This window comes from Aotus nancymaae, unplaced genomic scaffold (genome assembly GCF_030222135.1).
Source record: "Aotus nancymaae isolate 86718 unplaced genomic scaffold, 86718_ANA_hifiasm-v0.15.2.pri h1tg000059l, whole genome shotgun sequence".
In the NCBI taxonomy this organism is placed as follows: Eukaryota; Metazoa; Chordata; class Mammalia; order Primates; family Aotidae; genus Aotus; species Aotus nancymaae.
This window is the reverse complement of record NW_026988473.1, coordinates 30,250,917-30,273,704: the sequence shown is the minus strand read 5'-3', so window position 1 is coordinate 30,273,704 and position 22,788 is coordinate 30,250,917. Positions and strand designations below refer to the sequence as shown.

The 22,788-nt window shown below is 36.8% G+C and overlaps 1 protein-coding gene across 1 annotated transcript in view; it reads right to left on the bottom strand.

Moving 5' to 3' along the window:
- The window catches only part of DCDC1 (doublecortin domain containing 1), a 498,476-nt gene that overhangs the window by 64,068 nt on the left and 411,620 nt on the right, over positions 1-22,788 (bottom strand). Inside the window, exon 20 of the mRNA XM_064365537.1 lies at positions 9,369-9,492. Coding sequence (XP_064221607.1) covers positions 9,369-9,492 — 124 coding nt within the window. The remainder of the gene's footprint in view (positions 1-9,368; positions 9,493-22,788) is intronic.

Below are 22,788 nucleotides of genomic sequence, written 5' to 3'. Positions count from 1 at the left end.
ATTTCCTTCAAGAATGCTTTAACTGAATCTCACAGCTTTTGCTTTGATTCTAAATATTTCCTTATTAAAATTTTCATTATGCTTTCTTCTTTGTCTCACAAGTTAGTTAAAACATCTTTGTAAATTTCTAATATACGGTCTTATAAAATTATTTTAGCTGTCTATTTTAACTTAATTATCAGTAAAACCTCTTACATTATTAAATTATAACAAGGACCCAACTACTTTTCATCACCTCCATTCCTACCATCCTGGTCCAAGACATTATTTCTTCTATTTAGAGATTGCAAAAACCTTCTAACTGCTTATTCCTGTTTCTACCTCAGCTCATTTTACTCTATTGTCATAATAATCCTATTAATCCTTAAGTCAGAGTATATCACTCCCCTGCTCCAGATCCTACCATGGTTTTTTGTCTCAGAGTAACAGCCAAAGGCCTTCCAATGACCTGGAAGGCCCTGTATGATCAGTACCCCCTCTTTTCTCTCTGACATCCCTTGCTGCTCTCTCCCTCACTCACACTGCTTCTGTCATATTTTACCTAAATGTCCCTTAAACACGTCACCTCAGGTTGTTTACACTTCCTGGCATGCTCTTTTCCTGGAAATCTGCTCGTTCTTCAGGTCTTTACTCAAATATCACCTCAATGAAGACTTCCCTAGTCAATCTAAAATTTATAAAGCTAGCAATTTTTTAAATTTAAAAAATTTTTGAAATTTACTGGTAATTTTCCAAAATTTATAAAAGCTAGGACAACATACATTACTATATTAACTTACATTCCCTGTAAAGTTTTTGGAATCTTGCAATTATATTGTAGAAAGTGTTTTAAATAAACAAAAACTAAAAATTATTAAGATTAAATACTGAAAAGCATCTAATCATGATGCACAAATTTGTGAGATAAAAGTGCATAAATACCATTAATTGTATTTCATTAGGAGAAAATCAGGTTAAAAATCTGAAGAGTGGAATGATTTCAGTTTAAATGTTTTTTCATTTATATTTTAATATAATATTTTGCCTGGTAAACACGTTAACAATAGTGACCAACAATAAGGGTGATTTAACACAATTCTAAATAAGAAAAATTTGAACCAAATAAGTTTTATTTTATTACTAAACTTCACTGAGAACCTTTCACCAGTATAGAAATAATATTGCAAAGGGTGGACTATCAAGTGTCTATTTAGATAAGTCTACTATCTATGAATGGAGTGACATGGGGCTGTTTTTTCTTATTATGGTTACTGAGAATAAATTATCAAAGGTTATGACAACTTCATTGTATATTTTTATTTGAAATTGTCCTGTTGTATAAAGGTTTTACTTCTTGTGAGGGAAGTAGTGGGATGGAGTCACATAACTTCAAGAAGTATGTTTGGGATTTGTCTGTAACTATTCTACAGCATAGATATTAAACAATTTAGTTGATTGAGGAAAATCATCATCTTTTACACCTAGTTTCAGTCATAAAAGATCATGAAGCAAGGGTTGGATAGGTGAGAGAGATGGTGAGGGAATCTCATTAGAAAATTACTGTTACATTGAAGTCTTGGTGTAAAATAACTAATATATCTCTCTTTCTTTCTGAACCATGGAAGAGAAAGGCAAAATAAATAAGATTCTCCTTCACGCTTTGCCTGTGATACATGTCAATTCAAAAATTTAGGTTGTAGAACTTTTTTTTTTCAATATCCCAAGTATGCTGTATTTCTGATGGACATATCTGAAGTGTACTGTCTTAGATCCTAGCTATTTATACATTTTCTCATTTCATGGGACAAGTTTTCTCCTTGTCATGGGACAAGTTGGAAATGAGAAAATGTAGAAATAGCTAGGAGCACCTGCAGACATTGGCTTTGGCACTACTGAGGTACTGCTGACTTTGGATGGCTTCTTTTACTTTCCAGTTAGATGAAGGAAGACCAAGAGTCTTCTCTTTTTAATGTGTGACTTCACAGGAACCCAATTAAATGAGATAAAATGTTAACTTGGGTTTTAAAACTTTCCAAATGTTAATTACCACTGTCAGTTCTTCCTTTAAGCTGCTTTAATTCTTGTTCTGGTGTTTAAGGCACTTGCATTCTGTCCGTCACAAAAATAGAGAAATATGGTGTTGGGCTAATGAAGGACAACAAAAGTTCAGATGTATAATTAAACTGACTGGGGTGCTAATTTTTCTCCCTCCATTTTCTCAGTTGGAATTCTTATGTTCCTATTCATGTCTTTATTGGTTTTCTCTGTGTTCACCCTGCTCTATGTCACGGCTCCAGTGTTAGGATATCCTAGATGGGCTGTGGTGCTCCCTTAAATTGATTATTCTTCTTCTTTTTCATCTCTCTCTCATAACAGAGAGAGCATGTGTTCATTTTGGGAGTCCAGCTCTTAGCCAGCAATATAAGTTTCGTAGCTATATTGGTCCTCCTTTATCTATTTGCTATTAATAATATAATATATTCTTCAATGTTCTCTCCTGACCCTTCCCATGTCCCCTTTTCCCCTCTTTATTCTGATAGCTACTTATTATCATCTCTTAACAGAGTAAAAACTTTTAACTTTCTTCTGTCTGGCATGGCCTGACCAAATGGGTATATTTTAATTTAGATATTTTAAAATAATGATCCAAAAGCTCATTCAAAAATCTTTTCAACCTCATTTTTTACCACAATTTCTTCCTTGAATATGAAAATCCATTCCTTCTTACCTTTAAGTGTTTAGAAGCACAATTTCTCAATTTACAACTTTCCCCCACGGAGTAAGAAAATAACTTGAGTTCCTCTCATGGTTTTCTAGTGAATTTAGTCACAAAAGAAACCAAAATAATTTATTAATCTTGGTTTTTAATAAGGATTTACCATCTTTAAAAAATACTGATATCCCTGGATATATAAGATGCTATTTGTTCATAAAAATATTATCAATTGCCTTTTAGTATGAATAATATTTAAATGTGAAGACAGCATGAAATCAGTTTTCAAAGCAGCTGTCACCACTGAGAGGTACATAGTTTTTGGTATTAATGCAGTCTGAGACACTATCAAGATAATTCCTTATTTCTATATGGGAAGTTCATACTTCCTTAAATCTTCACTTAGTTATCATTCGATTTTGAAAGTTTCTTGTCAAGGAACTAACAGGAAAATTGGAGTCTCACTCAGGGTGGTGGTGTTAGATGTTTTTCCTAGTATTTTTACTTAATTTTCAGGCCTATTCAGTCAGCCCAGCTGATCTTTCTTCATAGTTGACTGTATGACTGAATAAATTGGCTCAAAGAATAGGTTTGATTTCTGGGACACCAAACCTTTTCTGTGAGTTTCTTCTCTCTCCCTTCCTTCTCCTTTATTCATCAAGTCTGTCTCCTTCCTTTTCTGGTTTCTTCTTTGTTGACCCATAGCTTATACTTCTTAATCTGTTAGCTTCACGAAGTTAGGAACCATGTCTATCTCCTTCCTTGCTCTGTCTGCATAGCCTAAATATATAACAAATAATGGTTAAATAGTAAACTTAGAAGCTTAAATCTGGTATAAAATTATTATATATGCTTACAGCGCCCAAAGTATTCTGAATGCCACAATATGAATGTCACATTTCCTAATCACAGTTTATTTATATGAAAATCTTTCCAACCAAAATACGAATTGCATTTAACTGTTCTAAATAGAATTTGTTTTGCTAGAAAAAAAGAATCAATTACCTGAAAATAGGACTGGAAGAAAATATGGTTCCTTCAAATAAGATGGATTCAGACTTTAGGTACTTAATTTTAAACAGAGAGCTATCTGAGTTTCCCTACTTGGTAAGTATCCTCTTCTGTTCCTCAGACATTTCAATAAGTAGGAGGACCATTAGACTGGGTCATTCTGAAATACACCATCAACTTGTCTATCTTTAGCTGCTGTAGTGCCTTAGTTCTTTCCTTTTGGTTTACAAGTAAGGGCCAGAATTTTGTTGGGGTACAGTAACTTAACTACTTGACACAAAAGCTACTGTTCTGTTTGAATAGCCTAGAGAACTTTGGAGTAGTCTGTATTCATTCCTAAGATCATGTAATTGTCAAATCACAGATCATCAACAAAAATGTCATTTTTTTTTTGAGATCAAGTTTCACTCTTATTACCCTGGCTGAAGTGCAATGGCACAATCTCAGCTCACTGCAACCTCCGTCTCCTATGTTTAAACGATTCTCCTACCTCCAGCCTCCTGAGTAGCTGGGATTACAGGTGCGTGCCACCATGTCTGGCTAATTTTTGTATTTTTAGTAAAGACAGGGTTTCACCATGTTGGTCAGGCTGGTTTTGAACTCGTGACCTCGTTATACGCCCATCTCGGCCTACTAAAGTGCTGGGATTACAGGCGTGAACCACTGGGCCTGGCCAAATTACTTGTACTTTCATGCCAAGTTAAATATACATATACATTCACAATATTGGCCAGGTGCAGTGGCTCATGCCTGTAATTCCAGCACTTTGGGAGGCTGAGGTGGGTAGATCACCTGAGGTCAGGAGTTCATGACCAGCCTGATCAACATGTTGAAACCCCATCTCTACTAAAAATACAAAATTAGCCAGGCATGGCAGCGCATGCTTATAATCCCAGCTACTTGGGAGGCTGGAGGCAGGAGAATCGTTTAAACACAGGAGGCAGAGGTTGCAGTAAGCTGAGATTGTGCCATTACACTTCAGCCAGGGTAACAAGAGTGAAACTCCATCTCAAAAATCTATCTATCTATCTATCCATCTATCTATCTATCTATCTATCTATTTATCTATCTAAAGAGATGTACAATATCTATAAAATTTGTAATAATTACAATTTTTTCTCTTTGCCTACAAAAGAGACTATTTTCTTGTGAGGCATCTCTGTTCACCACCCATCCATTAGGTGGGTGGGAAGCCTGATATTCCAACTAGAAGTGTCCCAGTTTCTGCCTATTTAAAACAGCACCTTTTTTTGTTCATTTTTTTAGCTTTGTCCTTTTGATTATTTATTCAATCAAATTGAAGGTTCAGACTTCTTAACAGGACCGTTGTTTTCTTTCAAAGATACATGTCTCCCCCTGAAGATGGTCTTTGAGTTCAGATGAAAGCTCAATAAATCATGTATCATTGGGAAAGACATCCATGGTGTCCATATGTAGGTACTTGTGATGTCCTGGATTCTCAGAGGCCTCTAAGGCCATGCCTCTTGCCCTCTTTGGCTACTAGGCAACCTGCTGGCACCTGCTTACCACTAGTTGAGGTATAAGTTATTCTGGTTTTAGCCTCATCCTCCCTGAACCTCTGTAGAAAAACTGGTGCAATTCACAGTCTTTTTTCTTGGCTCATGCTGGGCCTCCTTGTCTCTCCATGACACCCCCTCACGCTTGGCTCCATGTTGGCCTTCATACCCTGAGTTTCAAACATATTAATTCATCCAGCTACTGGCTTAGGCTGCCAATCACACAACTTCTGCTATTTTGAAGAACTCTTTTTTTCTTTTAACAAAACTCAGTTTTCTAGACTATTGCGTTACCAGAGTCTAAATTTAAGAACATCTTTAGGGGCCAAAGCAGTGACTTCTTGGCTTCAGACTCCACCTGTTCATTATAAAAAGTGCTGCAACTCATTGATTCAATCAGTGAGAAAGCATAGGGAATTGTGATTGTTAATGGGAAAGAATAAAAATTTTGTTGTGGCCAGAAAATATGACAAAATAGACAAGTTGTTTGACTCTCTGCTGCAAACAACTAAAAAAAGAAAAGCCAGGATAAATTATTTCTAAAAAATCTTCTAGACTGTATCATTGACCTAGAAATAAAATAATACATACTAGAGATCCAGGGAGATAAGCAGAATGCTGAACCTAGCTTTTATCTGGATGGAATTTGGTCTTGCAGGGGAAGGGCTCAGATTCAGACAAGGTAGAAAATCTAATAGGAGACCATCTCCCTTCATAAAATAGAAATTACACTAGGCTAAATTTCACTGAAAAAGTAAACCATAAATAATACTTTTCCGGGATGTTGCAAGTAGAACAGACTATCTCAAACATTTTCACTGTGAAATGAGAAGAAATATATTTTCACTGTGAAATAAGAAGAAATATATTTTCACTGTGAAATGAGAAGAAAAATAATCATTGAGGATTTGTATCACAGGTTGATCCTTGGAGTAAATTATATTAGACAAAGATGAAGAGAAAATTAATAATTTGGAAGAAAAATGTCTGAAAATGTGATGCCAAAAATGCATCATAAAGATACAGAGTGGTGAAAAATATTAAAGAGGAGTTACGAGACATGGAAGTCCAAATAAGAAGGTCTAGTGTGCATCTAATCAGATTTCTATAAAGAACAGAGTGAAGCATTACCTGACTTGAAATTATACTACAAAACTATAGTAACCAAAATAGACTTGTACTGGCATAAAAACATATAGACCAAAGGAACAGAATAGATAGCCCATAAATAAATTCATGCACTTACAGTGAACTCATTTTGTCAAATATGCTAAGAACATAACCTGCAAAAAGGACACGTTCTTCAATAAATGGTGTTGGGAAAAATGGATATCCATTTACAGAAGAATGAGACTAGACCCCTATGTCTCAACATATGCAAAAACAAAATCAAAATGAATTAAATTCTCAAATCTAAGATGTAAACTTATGAAACTATTAGAAGAAAACATTAAGAAGTCACTTTATGACAAGAATAGTCTGGGAACAATTTCTTGAGTAATATCACAAAGCACAGGAAACCAAAGCAAAAATGGACAAATGGGATCACATCAAGCTAAAATGCTTTGCACAGCAAAGGAAACAAGCAACAAAGTAAAGAGACAACCCACAGAATGGGAGAAAAGATTTGCAAACTACACATCTGAGAAGGGACTAATAACTAGAATACATAAGAAGCTCAAACAACTCAATAGGAAAAACATCAAATAAGCTAACAAAAAAAAATGGGCAAATGAGCTGAACAGACATTTCTTAAAAGAAGACATACAAATGGCAAAGAGGTATATGCAGAAATGCTCAATATCACTAATGATTAGAGAAATGCAAATCAAACTGCAATGAGATATTATCTCACCCCAGTTAAAATGACTTTTATTCAGAAGACAGGAAATAATGAATGCTGGTGAGAATAAGAAGAAAGAGAAACCCTTTCTCCCACCCTCCCTACACTGTTGGTGGAAGCGTAAATTAGTATAGCCATTATGGAGAACAGTACGGAAGTTCCTCAAAAAACTAAAAATAGAACCACCATATGATCCAGTAATCCCACTACTGGATATATATCCAAAAGAAAGGAAATCAACATGTCAAAAAAAATGTCTGACTTCCCTTGTTTATTACAGCATTATTCAGCACTATTCATAATAGCCAAAATATGGAATCAACCTAAGTATTCATCAAGAGATGAATGGATAAGAAAATGGGGTATGTATACACAATGAAGTATTGTTCTTCCATTAAAAAAAAAAAAAAATTCAGTCCTGTCATTTTTAACAACACAGATGGAACTGGAGGACATTTTGTTAAGTAAAATAAGCCAAGCACAAAAAGACAAATATTGCATGTTTTCACTCATATGTAGGAGCAAAAATAATAAATAAAATTTAACTCATGGAGATAGAGACTAGAATGATGGTTGCCAGAGGCTGGAAAGCATAGTGAGGAGGAGGGAATAAAGGGAAGTTGTTTAATAGGTACAAAACTACAGTTTAGATAGAATGAATAAGATCTAGTAGTCAGTAGCACGATAGGGTGACTAAACAACAACTTATTGTATATTTTTAAATAATCTGAACAGTAGAAATGAGATGTTCCTAATACAAAGAAATGATAAATGCTTGACGTGATAAATCATCTAATTACCATTATTTTATCATTACACACTATATGATATGCCTGTCAAACACCACATGTATCTCATAAATTATGTATATTATGTATCCATAATAATTATAAATAAATTTTTAAATAAAAAATAAGGGAGTAGAAGAATATAAGAGAGAAAATATTTGAAGAGTTGATGGCTAATAATTTTTCAGAAATTCTGCAAGATGCCAATCCACAGATTCAGGAACCCCAAAGAATCTTAGAATCTGAAGGAGGGTAAATAAAAAGAAATCTTCTCCCAGATATATTGTGCTGAAACTGTAGAATACCAGAGAAAAGAAAAGATAGTAAAACCAACCAGAGAAAAAGGATACATTTAGAATGATGGCTAAACGCTCCATAACAACAATGGAAAGTAGAAGTCAGTGATGATAGATTTAGCTTGCTAAGTGAAAATACCTTATATGAATGAGGCCAAAATAAAGATTTTTTCAGATAAGTAAAAATGGGAAGAGCTTGTTACCAATAACTAAAAGAAAGTTGTATTCATCTTAAATAAAGTAGCCCAGGTGGAAGGACTGGAACATAAGAAGGAATTATAACCAGAAAGATGATAAATTGGGGGTAATCTTAAATATATGTTGACTACACACAATGTGATCTATTAGAAAATTTTTATAAGATAAAATTATATTATATTACAATAATGACATACAAGTCACAAATCATATGATTGTATTATTTGAGAGACTAATATAATAAATTAATATATTTGTTAACTTTAGATTTTTATCATTTATGTATGCAAGCTAAAATGTTCAGAAATAAACAGAATGAAAATAGAGGGTATAATTTCCAAATGAGTTGATGTGGAAATGTAATGAGGAAAAAAAATCATTCTAAAAGAACACAAGAATGGGGTGAGGGGAGAGAGACAGAAAAGCCAGGACAAACAGAAAGCACCTAATAATCCAAATACAATGCATACCTGTAATTACAACACATAGAAAAGACCAAAAACTTCAGGCTAGAGACAAAAACTGCCAGATAAATTTTTTAAATGAACTATATGCTGATTATTGGGAGTCCCTCTAAAACAGAAGAATATATAAACACAGAAAGGAAAGGGTGCAAAGAAGATATACCAGGAAAATAATAACGAAAAGAAAGTTGGAATATTTCTATTAGTATTGGATAAATGAGACTTTTACTAGAACTAGAGACAGTTTCTACATAATAATAGAAGTTTCAATTCACCAAGGAGATATATTTTGAACGTGTGCGTGCCTAAGAATTAAATCTCAAAATGTATGAAGCAATATTTGACAGATTACAAGACAAAACAGGTAAGTTAATCTCCATAATGGGAGACTTAAACATATCTTTCTAATTAATTGATAGAACAACAGAATTAGCAAGTTTGATCTCTTGCACCTAACAGCTGCAATTCAAAAGCTTTATGGAAGTTTTCAGGCACTTGACCACACAACTAGGCCTTAAAGTAAGTCTCAATGACCAACTTTCAAACTAAGCAACACAACCTCATTAAGTTGGCCGCTGGGAAGGACAGGCCACATGTAGGTAAGCTTGTTCCAGAGAGGATTTTCAACTCTAGAATGTTTCCACTGACCTGGCTTACTGGTCCCTTCATGTTTTATGGCCCACCTAAAACAAAAGACAAAAAACAAAAAGAAATTTAGCAAGGTTAAATATCATTTTAAAATTTTCACTTTATTCATTGAGTACTTACTATGTACTAGGCAAAAACTCAGTTTGAATTAAAAACCCGAATCTGACAATTTGCGGTTTAGAGACAGAAATGAGAGTAACTTACTTAAAAAATAATAAATTTTAAAATCAGGAAAGCATTAAGGCAAAATAGACAACTGTATTTGAGGCAAAAGGTAAAGCAGAATAACAGTCTTTTTATAATAACAATGACATAAGTAACAATGTTAACATAAAAATCAAGCAAAACTTTAGACAAAGAGAACTTAACTGACATACAATTATTGTGGGACACATTATTACAAGTCCAACAAATCACAAAGTACCAGGTAAACTTTTTAAAGCAATAAATAAGAACATAAAATATCCGAACTGCTATAACTAATAAATGTAAGTATTTATATACATTGTGCATGCTAATGGAGAATATACCTTTCTCAACAATTCATAGAATATTTGTAATATTTGCCACATATGCACAAAGTAAACTTTAATATAGTTTTAAAATAAAAATTGAATAAGCCACATATTGTGACAAATGAGAAAATAAAATTAGATATAAATGCAGTTTTACAATTTTGACCATGAATTATATTAATTATGTAGTAATTATATTAAATATAAGTATTATATTACAATACTTATTAAAATAATATAAGTATTATATTAATTTTATAGTAATTATAAGTAAACACACATTCTCTCTCCTAAAACTCTATCATATCAGATAGAGGGAAAAAAATAAAGTGATCAATAGATATTTGGTAAGCAATGAAATAAAATACTTGAAACCTTACAGGATACATCTAGAATTATGTCCAAAGATAAATTTAGACTATTAAGTGCTAATTTATTAAAGCTGAGTAGAGAAGGGAAATTAATAAAGCATTCAACTCAAATTATTATTTTTTAAATATAAAATTGTCATAAGGAAAATAGGTGAAGGGTAATTATAATAAAGATTCAAATAGAAATCAATAACTTGGAAAGTAGAACCTCAGTAGAATGGTTTAAAGAAGTTATTTATCAGTTTGGCAGTTCCTCAGAAAGTCAAATATTAGAATACCACATGACCCAGCAATCCCATACTTAGGTGTATAAACTGAAAAGAATTGAAAGTATGTATTCAAACAATACTTGTGCATGAAAGTTCTCAGCAGCACTATTAATAGTAGGCAAAAGGTAGAAACAACACCCAAAATGTGTCTTTGAAGTAAAAAATATAATAACAAATCTCTTGCCAATAAATCTAGATAAATAAGAATGTAAGATAAATCAAACAAGAAAATTGATCTACATATTTAACATTAACAAGACGAAAAGTAAGATTATATTATGCATGCATATATTAATAAATACAGCAATTCTAATGAATAAATGAATTTCTGGAAAAAACCTCACAGATTTGAAATAGAAAATAATAAAAACATGCTCCTGCTCATATATCTTTGTAGGACATAGGACAGATCTTTTCATGTGATATAAAATACTTTAAACCATAAAGATACAGAAAACTAGTTAATTCATTCCATGAAGGGGAAATAAGCTACATAATAAAGTCAGTCCATGGTAATTTAAGAAGTGATACAGCAATTGTATTTATAATTAAAGATGCAAAATTCCTAAATCAATATTAGCCAATAAAATGTAACACTGTGGCAAGAGCATAATTATAATAGCTAAGAAATATTGGTCCTAGAAATGAAATGATGGACATTTGCTAATATAATACACCACTGATTAATGAATGAGAATGCAGGATCAGTGCATCACCCATAATTTTCTAGCACACACGATGGTCACCTGAGCCTGCAAATTTTCTGAGATCCCTCAGCCCCATCAGACCCATCCATAGTACTTGACCTTATATTTCTCTTCTTTGTTACGTGAAACCACGCGTTCATTATCTGAGCAATGCTTTTTATATGTCTTGTTTCATAGAGTGTTAGCTACATGCAACAAATACCCAGTAACCCAAACTGAAGTTTAAAGAGAAATGGAAACTTCATTAATTCAGACAACATATTTGAGTTACTGGAACATTAGCAAATAACTTCAGAAGGTGGTAAGCACCTACGACTGCAGGTGAAAGTGATAGGAACACATATATTTAAGTCATACCAATTTTATTTTATTTTTGGAATACGTGATCTACCTCCAAGAACTTGCTTCTTTTGAATACCTTTCCTGTAGCTTTCTCATTCACATGTCAAACTCTTTTGGACTTGGAGATATAAAAGCTTGCTTTCTGGTTTCTCATAGGAATGTCTAGTTTATTGTTACTCCAACCACTTCCAAAGATCCCCAGTCGCTCTGAAGCACATATCAATAGACCATCACACCTACTTCACTTCCCTGTTTCGTTTATATCAGTTCTCCTGTATCCTCTCTTCTCATCTATTGAAGAGTTTACTGTCCTGGCTTATTTTTGTTCTTTCTACCTCTGATTCTGTAATTATCCAACTTTTATCATTATCCAAGTAGACAATCTACCCTGGCTTCTCAGGGCCTCCCATGACTTTAACCCCTTTTCCCATCAGCCTACCCTTCCCATGAACAAAACCTCAAACTGGTCAATACAAATAACTGCACCACTTTCAATCCTACTTTCAACAACACCACCCTTTCACCACCACCTCCCTTTTCTCTAGTTCATGTATTTAAGTATCTCTACTCCAAAAATTCCTCAACTTTTCCAGATGATCCAAGCCACTGCATTGATCACCTCTTCATATTTTATAACCTCCCTTCCAGGTAGGCTCTTCCCTTCGTACTCAGCTAAGATTCTGCTCCAGCATCACAGCCACTGACTTGTGCTTGTTCTCAACCCACTGCCCCTTCTCCTTCTCTGTATTCACTTGATAAAAATGTGAACCAACTCTGGTTAAGTTCACTTCTTTCCCCACTCAAAGCCTATACTTGTAGAGTTGATCAGTGGTTGGAGAAAAGCACAAACAACCATGTATAAAATTGCTACAAATGATCAGATCACAGTGTGGTAGGGGAGGAATGTAAACATATTAGGGAGTGTTTAAGAATTTGAGGACTTTTCTGCTTGTCACAATGATTGGATGACACTACTGTCATCTAACTGGCAGGAGACCAAGAATACTAACTATCCTTCAAATTATGGGAAAGTTTGTCCTGCACCCCATAGATTTTCAAATTTCCCTCTGAGCATTCATGTTGAGGAAAATTGGACTCTAAAACCAAACTATATTTTACAAAATAACATAATTTTCTTTTTATTGAGATAGGGTCTAGCTATGTTACCCATGCTGGTCTCAAACTCTTGGCCTCAAGCAATTCTTCCACCTTGGCCTCCCAAAGTGCAAGGATTATAAGCATGAGCTACCATGCCCAGCCCAAAGTATTTTTTCATACACACTGAATTTTATAGGAATTCTAGCTATGTTACCCATGCTGGTCTCAAACTCTTGGCCTCAAGCAATTCTTCCACCTTGGCCTACCAAAGTGCAAGGATTATAGGCATGAGCTACCATGCCCAGCCCAAAGTGTTTTTTCATACACACTGAATTTTATAGGAATTCACCTCCCTCCAATATCTCAAAGAAGGAAGCTCTGATTTTTTTTTTTTTTTTTTTTTTTGTCATTCAGTCTTTTGGAAAAATCACATCATTGATAGCATTACCATTTGTGGCATTTGAGTCACCAATACAACATAGTTGTAACCTTTGATATTTATAGTTCATGCATCCCATTGATACTATGCATAGAAGCAACTATCTGCAAATATAATATTGTCCAGAACAGCTGTGCTGAGATTTATATTACAATACATACTACTTTTACTTTAAAGTTATGTTTCTTTTATTTCCATAATTATTACTGGTCAACCATTTCTATAAAATTACATCAGTGGGTAGGTTATCTTAACTATGAATTTTATTTTAGGATAATAAAGAAGTCATTACAATATATTTTTTATAAAGAGGGAGCATGAGATCAGGTAGTGTTGACAACCACTCTTTCAAATTTTATAACAAGAAACCTCAAGTGGACCCTTAGCACCACTGGACCATCCCACTGCATTCCTCCATCCCATTGACTCCAACCCCCGAGAGGCACATGACTTCTTTCTCATCAAACCTCTCACTTTCCACTGCCCATTTCTCAACATCTGCTGGAGCCCTTCTTATTTCAGTGAGAAAATAGAAGTGATCAGAAAAGACTTTCTTCATCCTCCCACCAGCAAATCTACTTAGCAACCTGCTTCTGTACCCATACACTCTGCCTGCCCTCCTGCCCTCCACTACAGCGGAGCTGTCTGTGCTCTGACTTAAGGCCAACACTGTGCATGTGCCCCAGATTCTCATCCTCCCTCATCTAGGACTTTGTTCCTACTCTATTCTGTTAATTTTCCTTTCCTTCTGCATCATTCCATCTGCATAATGTCTAACAATCTGACACGAAAAAAAGAACCCTCTCGACACCCACATCCACCACTAGTTACTGCCTTATTTGTGTGTCCCTTTGTAGCAAATTCCTTAAAAGACTCGTCTCCTTTTTTTTATTCTCTCCCCTTTCTCTCTTAAACCCATTCCAATTAGATATTCATCTCTGAAACTCCAATGAAACTGCCTCATCAGGGTTTTCACATTACCAAAGCCAAAGGTCTTTTCTTAAGACATACCTGAACTAACAGACACATCTGACAAAGGATATTTCCTCTTTCTGACCTGGCAGACCCCATCATACTAAAGCTATCTGAAGAGCTAAAAGATTCCGTGTTAAGTCTCTGGTAAGCCCAATAAGAGAAGTGCAGTGTGGGTACTAAGATTGTTGAGCAAGACCATCCTCTTTGCAACAGAAAACAACTGTGTTTTTGAAAAACAATCCCTGGTATATTGAAACACTGTTTTTGAGACTAAGAACTGGGCCATGCATGGTGATGTAACTATGAAAACTGAGCTGCCCATCATGAGCCGGGAGTAGTAATATCCTTCACGACATATGGTAAGACAGATGAAACTACGTCCTATATAGTACAATGGAAGTGATATATATAGGATCATGCTCAAGCAAATCCAGGTTTTTGCACTGAGTCCTTTCCCTTAACTTACACCTATGGTCTGAAGAGACTTTCTCTATGACCATTCGACTAATGGCAGAAGAACTCAAGCCTGGTTCAGTGTGATGCGTTAGTGCTGGTCAGAGTGCACTGCTGTTACATTCAAAGTCCCACTTGGGTGTGTTCCTGAAGGACAGTAGTGAGAAATTGTCCCATTAGGTTGAGCTGTGAGTGGAATACTTGATCATCCACTTTGTAGAAAGTAATAGGTAACCAGACTTGCGAATATATATTGATGCATTATTAATGATTTCACCTGCTGACCAGGAGCCTCAAGAAACCAAAACTGGAAGGTCAGGGAAATGGAATTCTGAGGAAAAAGTATGTGGATGGATCTATGGGGAGGGCATAAAGCTTGTGAATCTTTGTTTTTCCTGTAAATGCCTACCAGAGAGAATCTGTCAGAAAGAGGTTCTCAACAACCAAGTGGATAGGATGCCCAAAGTGCCCCCATCAGAATGTTTATCTATTGACCTGATATCACACACAACATTGTCTCAAATTAAGAGACTCATTTTATGGTAAAGGAGGTACAATAGTGAACCACAGGATTCACCTGTCTTACATTGTACATTATCTCCCAGAAGCAGTTGGCATCAGAGAATGAAAGAATGGCCCTGAAGTCTGAACGAAGACTCCAGCTTGGAGAAACACTGGTAAGGTTGGGGTGTTATCCTAAAGGATCAGTATATGCAATAATCCCAGGAATATATGGCGGTGTGTACTTAACAGCTAGAATATATGGGTTCAGAAACCAATGGTAGAGAGAGAATTGGCCTTTCTTGCCATCACTTTCAAAAACTTACTTTGGAACCTTTATTCCTATTTCTAAAATTTTAGGCTTTGCTGGGTACTGATTTTCACTGTGGTAACACTTCTGCCAGGGGATGCAATAAGTCTTCCACTGACCTGGGGAGCTTTAGTATTACCTGGCCACTTTGGGCTGCTCATGCCAGTATATCATAGAGCAATAAAGGGCTTACTCTACTGATTGGAGAATTGATCTTGATTGCCATGAGGACGGAAATTTGCCCCTACACAGTGGAGGCAAAGGTCTGAAACCCAGGGGACCGTGAGGACATTTGGTAGTGCTTCTATCTATGCTCAGTGAATAGAGGAAAGGGGCAACTGCATCAGTCACAGTCTAGCATGGGCAAATAAATTAAGGGTTGAGACTTCTCAAGGATAAAGTCCTTGGTAAAGTAACTCACACCAGCCAAAGCACTTGCCAAGAATAAGAGAAATCTAAAACTGATGGAAGAGGAGGAAGTTGATGCCTACCAATCAGTCTTAGAACCAATTGCAGCAGTGAAGGTTGAGGCTTGCTTTGCAAACCCTTTTTGAGTCATTTTAGGAGACTGCAACTGATGACCACATTGAAGTACTTACTAAACTGTAACCCCAACCCCTTGAGGTGGAACTGAGGGCATCTTGTTCTCCTATAAGATATGGATATCGTTAGAGGTGCAAGTGCATCTGAATGGCCTAAGAGATGGGCTGTACTGGGCCCAGTTTATGTGCCGCTCTAAATTCACTCAGCCCCTTTCTCCTCCCTGTTCACATGTTCAGTGAAGATCCTAGGGCGCCACTGTGGTCACTTCATCTTCTACCAGTACCAATTCTCTTATTCACTCCCAGAGAGAGGGCCAGGCTTTGGCACAGCTTCCTTCATACCCACTGAACCATGGAGTGCTCATGGGTATGGAGTGTTCCTTCATACCTACTGAACTACTGGAGTGCTCCATTTCTTTCCACCACTTCAGGTTTTATGCCCCACAGGGCATGGGCTCTGGCTTCCCCAGTGAGTGTCTAAAAGGCCCTGAGGGGATCAGTAATATAACCTAGAAGTGAGGGGGACTCAATGCCTCCTGGGACAAACTTTGACTAATTAGAACCTAGAGACAAGAGGAATCAATAAATAAATACTTTTCCTTTCCTTGTGGGTCCCACAAACCTGGAAGAAGGGTGTCCCAAGTGAGTTTATTTTTGAAGCTATGGCCAAATCCATCACACTCCAGCTAGTACTTTATTTCCCTCCTTCCCTGCCCTGCTTCATTTTTCTTTCTCTTTTGCTCACCTGGGATTGCACCTCCTAATAAACCTCAGCATATGAACTTCCTCAGGCTACTGTTTACTAGGAAACTTGAATTAAAGCACCAAAAAACGGGGTGGAGGGCAATTTAAATCTCTAGCTGACCATACTCTCAGGTAGGGTATCTTGCCATAAAAGAGTCTATGTTCAATCTGAATTATCTCTCACTGGGCATGGTGGCTCATGCCTGTAATCCCAGCACTTTGGGAGGTGGAGGCAGGCGGATCACGAGATTAGAAGTTTGAGACCAACCTGGCCAACATAGTGAAACCCCATCTCTACTAAAAATACAAAAATTAGTCTGTTGTGGTGGCACCTGGCTGTAGTCCCAGATACTCAGGAGGCTGAGGCAGGAAAATCGCTTGAACCTGGGAGACGGAGGATGCAGTGAGCTAAGACCATGCCATTGCTCTCTAGCCTAAGTAACAGAGTGAGACTCTGTCTCAAAAAAAAAAAAAATTATCTCTCAGCCAAGAAGTTGGGTGTTGGGGATGGAATTTAATCTTCAGGTATAAATATATAATAGAACAACTATATATATATATATATATATATATATATATATATATATGAGCATATTTGTATGGATATAAAACCACATCTTAGTTTACTTCTGCAGTTTTTCATCCTCTGGTTGCAGTGCCTGAGTAACTTCAGCTCATCAGGGTGTCTTTAAAATGAGCCAGTCAAGTTCAACTTACACTGTTAATAAACATTCACATAGAGCAAAGGCCATTAGACTGCAGAGTTCTGACACAGCATGACCTTTTATGTAAAAGCAACAGACCTCTTAATATTCTGCTTTATAAATGAAGAGCTGACAGATCCTTAACTGTAACGGCTCTAGCCGGCCCAGCTATAATCACAGCCCATGTGCACAACACAAATTAGAACTTTACAGCATCAGTAAATTCTCTGGCATCCTAATTCTTAAAAGCTAGCACTAGATGGAGACAGTGATTCACGCAATGTCTGCAGGCAGCCTTTTCCTTGCCCCTGGAGAACTTGCTTCTGTTTAATATTTCAATTTTTTTTCCTTCAGTGTGGATAGGGGTGTTCTTGAACAATTGGTATTTCTGATAGAAACATTATATACAACAAAAACACCTCAGACTTTGGAAGAACCTACTTGAAAACACTCATGTATATACGCAGTTCACAGGACAGTCAAATAAGTTTCAAAGGCAATTTTATTTATTTAATATAGTGTCTTTATTAGCTCTGCCTTCCCATTAAAGTCGAAATTCTATTTATGATATTTTATGAATATCTACTTCCATGGATAGGATTATGAACGAAGTTTTAGTTTCCTCCCAAATTCATTTGAACTTAAGAAGAAAACTAGGTTCTCTATTCAATATTTGACTGACAGTTATCTCCTCTCTCAAAAACGAAGTCCAGAATTAATCATATCAATTTCAGTAAGATTAATGGAGCCACAGACCTACCACAATGCTCTATTCATGTAATCGTTTAAAGTAACAGAAAACAAAAATACTTTAGATAATTTTTTGGAGTCCAGTGCCTTTCATGGAACTACAACTATGGAAATTTGTGCAAGTCTGTACACATTGTAACAAAAAGATATTATTTAGCACTCTTGGAAATCAATAGTAAAACAAAAACAAATCTAAATGTGTCCTAGTTGAAAAGAAATAGTCTTTTCATATTCTATCAGGACAAAATTTTATTGTTTCCAACAATGTAATGAATCTAGTAATAAAATTAGACAATATATCACTTGTATCTGGTACAGTAAATAATAGATATGCCAGCAAATTCCAGCTCAAATAAGCAGTGCCTAAGAAACATGAAAGTTAAAAGGATCAGATTCATATCCCATGACTGTTAAAGAAATGCTTTAGGAGGATCTAAGATGGCCAAATAGGAACAGCTCTGGAGTGCAGTTCCCAGCAAGAACAATGCAGAAGGTGAGTGCCCACAGCATTTCCAAACAAATTTTCACTGCCCACAGACCAGGAGATTCCCGGGCCAAAAAGAATCATGAGTTTTCATCACGGCGGTGTCAGCCAGTGCCGGGTTGGCTCACAGAAACTCACACAAATCTGGGTGGCCTTTTCAACTGGTGCCTGGAATGCCTGGGAGACAGAGCCACCCATTCAACTGAAAGGGAGGAGGCAGAGATAAGGAGCCAGGTGATCTGGCTTGGCGGGTACCACCCCCACCAAACAAGCAATCTGAAACACTCTAGATTGAGAGTTTTGCAGCAAGCTCAGCTGGACCCAGGACGTTCTAGCTCAGTGGGGTAAGGGCGACCACCACAACCGAGGCAGTTCACACAGCAGCTGGGTAGAGCCTGTGGCAGCTCAGCAATGCCTCTGCTGGCAGACTGTGACTAGACTACTCCTTGCGGGTCAGGGCATCTATGAAAAAAGGCAGCAGCATGACAGGAACTTATAAATAAAGCCGACCTTCCTAGGACAGAGCACCTGGGAAAAGAGGCAGTTATGAGTTCCGCTGCAGCAGACTTAAAAGTACAGCATCTCTGCACGGAACAATGGAGCTCCCAGCACAGCACTTGAGCTCCTATAAGGGACAGACTGTCTCCTCAAGCAGCTCCCTGACCTTTGTATACCCAAAGAGACACCTCATAAAGGAGAGCTCAGGCTGACATCTGGCAGGTACCCTTCTGGGACAAAGATAACAGAAGAAGGAACCGGCAGCAACACTTACTGTTCTACAGCCCCCATGGGTGATCGCCAGGCAAGCAGGGTCTGGAGCCAACCTCCAGCAATCCTGCAGCAGAGGGGCCTGACTCTTAGAAGGAAAACTAAGAAACAGAAAGAAAGAACTTCAACATCAACAAAAAGGACGTCCACTCAGAGACTCCCATCCAAAAGTCACCAACTACAAAGACCACAGGTAGATAAAGCCACTAAGATGGGAAGAAACCAGTGCAAAAAGGATGAAAACACCAAAACCAGAATGCCTCTCCTCCTCCAAAGGATCATAACTCCTCACCAACTAGGGATCAAAGCTGGATGGAGAATGAGTCTGATGAACTGATAGAAACAGGCTTCAGAAGGGCAATAACAAACTTCTCTGAGCTAAAAGAACATGTGCTAACCTAATGCAAAGAAACTAAGAACCTAGAAAAAAGGTTAGATGAGATGCTCACTAGAATAAACAGCTTAGAGAAGAATATAAACGACTTGATGGAGCTGAAAAACACAGCACAAGAACTTTGCGAAGCATACACAAGTTTGAATAGCCAAATCGAACAAGCAGAAGAAAGGATATCAGAGATTGAAGATCAACTCAGTGAAATAAAATGAGAAGGCAAGAATAGAGAAAAAAGAGTGAAAAGAAATGAACAAACCCTCCAAGAAATGTGGGATTATGTGAAAAGACCTAATCTACGTTTGATAGGTGTACCTGAATGTGATGGAGAGAATAAATCCAAGCTGGAAAACACTCTTCAGGATGTTATCCAGGAGAACTTCCCTAACCTAACAAGACAGGCCACTATTCAAGTCCAGGAAATACAGAGAACACCACAAAGATATTCCTCAAGAAGAGCAACCCCAAGACACATAATTGTCAGATTCACCAGGGTGGAAATGAAGGAAAAAATGCTAAGGGCAGCCAGAGAGAAAGGTTGGGTTACCCACAAACAGAAGCCCATTAGACTCACAGTGGGTATCTCTGCAGAAACCCTACAAGCCAGAAGAGAGGGGGGCCAATATTCAACATCCTTAAAGAAAAGAACTTTCAACTTAGAATTTCATATCCAGCCAAACTAAGCTTCACAACTGAAGGAGAAAGAAAATCCTTTATGGACAAGCAATTGCTGAAAGATTTCATCACCACCAGGCCTGGCTTACAAGAGCTCCTGAAAGAAGCACTAAACAAGGAAAGGAACAACCAGTACCAGCCACTCCAAAAATGTACCAAATGGTAAAGACCATTGACACAGTGAAGAAACTGCATCAACTAATGGGCAAAACAACCAACTAGCATCAAAATGGCAGGATCAAATTCACACATAACAATCTTAACCTAAAATGTAAATGAGCCAAATGCCCCAATCAAAAGACAGACTGGCAAATTGGATAAAAAGTCAAGACCCATCAGTGTGCTGTATTCAGGAAACCCATCTGACATGCAAGGACACACATAGGCTCAAAATAAAGGGATGGAGGAAGATTTATCAAGCAAATGTAGAGCAAATAAAAGCAGGAACTGCAGTCCTAGTCTCTGATAAAATGGACTTTAAACCAACAAAGATCAAAAGAGACAAAAAAGGGCATTACATAATGGTAAAAGGATCAATGCATCAAGAAGACCTAATGATCCTAAATATATATGCACCCAATACAGGAGCACCCAGGTACATAAAGCAAGTTAACGACCTACAAAGAGACTTAGACTCCCACACAGTAATAGTGGGAGACTTTAACACTCCACTGTCAATATTAGACAGATCAATGAGACAGAAAATTAATAAGGATATCCAGGACTTGAGCTCAGATCTGGACCAAGTGGACCTAACAGACATCTATAGAAATCTCCACCCCAAATCCACAGAATATACATTCTTCTCAGAACCACATTGCACCTACTCTAAAATTAACCACATCATTGGAAGTAAATCACTCCTCAGCAAATGCAAAGGAGCGGAAATCATAACAGTCTCTTAGATCACAGTGCAATCAAATTAGAACTCAGGATTAAGAAACTAACTCAGAACCACACAGCTTCATGAAAACTGAACAACTGGCTCCTGAATGTCGACTGGATAAACAATGAAATGAAGCTAGAAATAAAAATGGTCTTCAAAAGCAACGAGAATGAAGACACAACGTACCAGAATCTCTGGGACACATTTAAAGCAGTGTCTAAAGGAAAATTTACAGCACTAAATCCCCATATGGGAAGCAAGGAAAGATCTAAAATTGACACCCTATCGTCAAAATTGAAAGAGCTAGAGGAGCAAGATCAAAGAAACTCAAAAGCTAGCAGAAGACAAGAAATAACTAAGAGCAGAACTGAAGGAGATAGAGACACAAAAAAACCTTCGAAAAATCAATAAATCCAGGAGCTGGATTTTTGAAAAGATCAACAAAATAGACCACTAGCCAGATTAATAAAAAAGAAAAGGGAGAAGAATCAAATAGATGCAATAAAAACAACAGCAATATCACCACTGATTCAACAGAAATACAAACTACAACCAGAGATTACTACAAACAACTCTATGCACATAAACCAATAAATGTGGAAGAAATGGATAAATTCCTGGACACTTTTACCCTCCCAAGCCTAAACCAGGAAGAAGTTGAAACCCTGAACAGACCAATAATAATGGCTGAAGTTGAGGCAGCAATCAATAGCCTACCAACCAAAAAAAGCCCAGGTCCAGGTGGCTTCACAACCAAATTCTACCAGACATACAAAAAGGAGCTGGTACCATCCCTTCTGAAACTATTCCAAATAATACAAAAACAGGGAATCCTTCCCGAATCATTATATGAGACCAACATCATCCTGATACCAAAACCCAGCAGAGACTCAACTAAAAAAAGAAAACTTCAGGCCAATATCCATGATGAACATAGATGCAAAAATCTTCAATAAAACACTGTCAAACCAATTGCAACAGCACATCAAAAAGCTTACCCATGACAATCAAGAAGGCTTCATTCCAGGGATGCAAGGCTGGTTCAACATATGCAAGTCTATAAACGTAATCCACCACATAAACAGAACCAAAGACAAAAACCACATGATTATCTCAATAGATGCAGAGAAGGCCTTCAACAAAATTCAGCAGCCCTTTATGTTAAGAACTCTCAATAAACTAGGAATCGAAGGAACATATCTCAAACAATAAAAGCTATTTACAAGAAACCTACATCCAATATCATACTGAATGGGCAAAAACTGGAAGCATTCCCTTTGAAATCTGGCACTAGAAAAGGATGCCCTCTCTTACCACTCCTATTCAATATAGTATTGGAAGTTCTAGACAGAGCATTTAGGCAAGAAAAAAAAATAAAGGGTATTCAATTAGCAAAAGCGGAAGTCA